The sequence below is a fragment of the Diadema setosum genome, chromosome 8 (genome assembly GCF_964275005.1).
Source record: "Diadema setosum chromosome 8, eeDiaSeto1, whole genome shotgun sequence".
Lineage (NCBI taxonomy): Eukaryota > Metazoa > Echinodermata > Echinoidea > Diadematoida > Diadematidae > Diadema > Diadema setosum.
Window position 1 is genome coordinate 19,650,049 of NC_092692.1, and position 4,679 is coordinate 19,654,727.

The window sequence follows — 4,679 nt, forward strand, 5'->3', positions numbered from 1 at the left end:
TTGTGATTTATTGAGCGTAAGAGTGTTTTGGAAACCCATGGTTGCTTGGGGATTCGTTTGTAATCCTGTGTACGACATTTCCTTAATGGAATGCATGCATCTAGGCAATTATTCAAAAGATAAAGAAAATTATCATATGCTTGGTCAATATTTTCATTTGCGTCATACACAATTGACCAGTCCACAGATTGAAGTTTTTCTTGAACTAGAGCGATATTTTCAGGGGTGAATTTACGACGAAATACATGCCTTTGAATTGTACTTTGACTCCTTGGTCCAATATCAAAGTGACAAAATATCATAAAATGGTCTGATATATCGCTCACCACTATGCCAGATTTTGGAAAAGGTTTAAGGTTAGCAAAAATGTTATCAATAAGAGTAGCAGAATGACCAGTAATTCTTGTTGGTTTAGAAATAAGAGGCAGAAATGAGGCTTGTAAAATGTTATCAAGGAAGTTATCACAGGCAGCATTACTGCTTGACAAAAGATTTATATTGAAATCACCCATGATGATGCAATCCTTGTTGTGGAATGCACCGTTTCGACAAATATCGTTCATAATATTCATGAAATCATCATAATTAGATTGAGGAGGTCTGTATATAACTCCAAGCAGAATGCTTTTGCCCTTACAAACTGAAATTTCAATAAATAATGATTCTATTACATCATTCATATATTTCAGTTCTTCCTTTATAGCGTAATCATATATTCGGGGAACATATATAGCTACTCCACCACCTGGTCTATTTGATCTGTTGTTAATCACAATATCATAATCAGCAAGAACATTAATTGGACCTGACGCTGGAGTTTCAGCAGACCACGTTTCAGAGAGGCCTATGATAGGTAACATGGGCAAATCAATATTATCAAGAAATAAGCGAAGCTTTTCAAAGTTTCGATTAGCACTTCTTATATTCAAATGGAAACAAAATAATTCGTCTCGTTCTAGCATTCGTAGATATTCTCTAAGGGTAGCTTCTGTAAAGTATGGCGATTGAGCAAGTTGACACGCTTCATCGTGGCTGTTAAACTCAATGTTAAGTTCGTCTAGATTGTCGGCTAAGATTCTAGTTGCAGTCCTATCAAACTTGGTGTTTCTAGCAGGTACATTTCGGTCTTTTTGAAATAAAGTAACAAAGTCATCATCTGTTAAGAGATTAAAAGGAAAAATATTGTTATCCAGCATTTAGCGGAAGGATCATAGTGGTAGACAACAAACAAAGGTATAATTCGTATATTTACTGTAGCTTTGACAGGTCCTCTTTCCTGTTGATGACACTGATTGCGCCTCCGTCGTTTTTCTTCACGTAGATTCGCCCGTTGTGGGTCCACAGGTATGGTTGAGGGGTCTAGATATCGCGCACGAAAATTTGAAATGCTCTTATAATAGAAGTTATTCCATAATCGTACCTGAATTTCTCAATGAATATCACGAAAATGCAGAAAAATCACCTCCCAGAATCTTCTGATAATACGATGACGGAGTAGTGCGCTGTCGCCGTTTGTATGTCGGACTTTTTTTTATGCGTTCAATTTCTCGGGGTATGTAAAGATCGCGCAGCTGCCCTCTGTAGTTTCATGCGTGAAAGTGTCTGCCCCTCTGCGGCTGTAACGTGCTCCGGCTTTCGTAGAATATTTTTTCACTTGATATTAAATTTGTCCCTGTTAAGCAACAGCAGTTTTACCTAACTTGTGTATATTATTGTTATTATTATTATTTGTGTTATTATTATTATTATTATCATTATATGTGTTAATATTATTATTATTATATGTGTTATTATTATTATTATCATTATTACTATTATCACCACCACCATCATCGATCATCATAATCATCATCATCATCATTATCATTTTCATTATTATTATCACTTCCACAACCATCATCATTATATCATTCTTATTATCATTATTTTTATCATTGATATTTTCATAATCGTTAATGATTTTCATTTATAAAGTTTTCTTACAGTATTTCTAATCACTTTAACCAATAATATACATGTAATATGAAATGGAAAAAAGTAAAATATGAACATATATTTTGTGTGTGTGTGTTTGCGTGTGTGCTTACCCATTCGTCACCCTCTCATTTTCGTCACCCATTTGTCACACTCTCATCTAATTTGTTTTCTTCAGTATCATTATGACCCCTGTCACAAATATATCACAAGTTAGCGCAAGAAATTACAAGCAAATTCAAATTGAAATCACACTTCAACTTCGATAGACTGAAATATTTATTCCTTTGTAATATTATAATCGTTGTGTTAAAATTTGACTTAAAACAACATTAATTAACAGTATTTCAACGTAGCTGGCAGCATACATTGTTCTTGTGTATGATGACGTCACGTGGTAAACGATCGATCGAACAAATTACGAATTCTATCGACTACGAACGAGACAAGCGAGACGACACGTCTAGGCTACAACATCCTTAGAACAGATTTTAAGGGAAGGTAGGTTTGTACAAGGTAAAAAATTGGAAATTTAGTGGAAAATTTGTTGGAAATCAAAATTTCTTACCTGCTTCCTTCTCATGTTGAGCGGTAAGTCAGGTATGTTTATTCCATGGGCGTATCGGCAAATTTTGCGCTTAGTCCTACGCGTAATATCGCTTGCTATACGCAGTTACGCTATGCGCGATCATTACGTCCCTGCGCGAGACCTAGTACCCTTACTATACTTGTATCCGGCCAGCCTCCTTGCTCTGTTAGTTTCCTTCAGCAGCTCCCTGGTGGACGCGACAAGGTTTTCGTTGACGTAGATCCGTCCGTTGCCCTTATAAGAGCTGCTGCGGAGCCCGAAATCTTTCGTGGTGAAGTGCTGTAGCTTTCTTCGGCCGTCGTAGATCATGTTTCGTGAGCGTCGGTTGGTGAATCTCACGATTATCGGCCGTGGCCCCCGCTGATCATCCTCTTTTCCTATTCGATGAGCAATGTCGATGTCGCCAGCGCTCACATCTTCGGTGATCTTTTGGGCAATCTTTAAGACGATCTTTTCAAGGTTTTCACCCTTTTCTTCCGGCACGCCGGCGATTTCAAGGTTGACCCGACGGTGGTACTGATCAAGGTCATTAATTTGGTGTGTCAGATCGTCCACTCTTCCCTCCAGCTGCTGATTTTTTTGTTTGAGCTCGTGATTTTCTCCCTCCAGTCGCTCGGTGGTCTTTTTCATCTCCTCGAATTTGGCATTTAGAAAAGTAATAGAGTTCAATATGCCTTGCTGGCCCTCCTTGACCTCCGAGACCGCTTTCTCCAGTTGAGAAAATTTGCCGTTAAGAATACGTGAGAGATTTGCTACTTCATCCGTCAACGCGCTGAGATCCACTTCCTCAGCAGATTTCTTCTTCGGAGGCATCTTTTGATGATGTCACAAAAGCTCTTAACACTAAAGCGCGAAATAAAGGGATGGTTGCTATGCGCGATGTGGTAGTGATGGAAGAGTACGCAGGAAGGATGCGTGGCATACGCACCAGGTAAGTTTTGTTTGAATAGTCTCAAGCAAAATATCTTCCCAAAACAGCGAAAATGAGTGAAATAACCGCACGATACGCGAAGTAGAAGCACTTAATGCAGATGTCAATCAGATAACTAGATTAGATTCTTAGTCAAAAACGCCGTCAATTGATGTAAAAAACTCACAACAGGCAAAACTGAATCCGCATATACCGAGTGTCACTTGAGAGCTCCTCAAAACACGTCTTCCTATGTTGACCACCACTTCTCTTCTGATTGACAAATTTCCAGATATTCCAAAAAAAGTGAGCGCCAGATTGTTGAATTTCAGTTCTAAAAGCTTAAAACTGAAAAAAAAAGGCTCCCTTGAGTATGGGAGAGGTAACTTGCCACCCTTCCATTGCTTGTTACCCACTATAGACTTAGTACATTTTTGGGAATGACAATTTCCGAATTTTCCACAAAAAAGTGTGCTCCAGATCGCTTTATTTCAATTCTAAAAACGCAAAAGCTCTACGAGAGGGAGGGGGAATTCCCCTTCCCCTAAGATTTACCTCACTAGACTTTGTACATACACACAGATGATGCACATTCGGAATAAGAGCTAAATTCTGTGATTTTAACACTTCGGTGAAAAAGTATTGCACCAAAAATTTGCACCAGATCACTGAATTTCAGGTCTGAAAATGCAAAATCACCTTCGTGTGGGAGGGGATATGCCCCTATCTACACCCTCGTCTTCATGCTTTTTCTGTTTGATTGCTGAACAGACAGCGTTCATGATATTCAGTGTAAGAATTAATACAAGAAGATTATTTAAATGACACCATTTTATAGGCAAATTGTTCAATAATAATATACACTAAAATAATACTGCAACCTTAAACAAGTGGGACTGTTTCAACTCGTTAAAACATGCAAAAACATGCATCAAATTGCACCATTTGCAACATCGAAGTGCAAAAAGTCCTCACCGTGGGAGGGGAACACCCCCTCGCTCGGGTTCAGTCTCGTTCATGATATTCAGTGAAAAGAATAAATACAAGAAGTGTATTTAGATTATACCATTTTATAGGCAAATTGTTCAATAATAATCTACACTAAAATATACTGCAACCTTAAACAAGTGGGACTGTTTCAACTCGTTAAAACACGCAAAAACATGCATCAAATTGCACCATTTACAACATCAAAATGCAAAAAAG

General features: G+C 38.0%; 1 protein-coding gene across 1 annotated transcript; it reads right to left on the bottom strand.

Moving 5' to 3' along the window:
- Positions 1–733: 733 nt before the first annotated feature.
- On the bottom strand, positions 734–3,376 carry LOC140232125 (uncharacterized). Its single transcript, XM_072312273.1, has 2 exons — positions 2,698–3,376; positions 734–759 (listed from the first exon to the last, which is right to left on the bottom strand). Exons 1-2 carry the CDS (start codon positions 3,374–3,376, stop codon positions 734–736), a joined length of 705 nt encoding a protein of 234 aa, XP_072168374.1.
- Between the last annotated feature and the right edge of the window lie 1,303 nt (positions 3,377–4,679).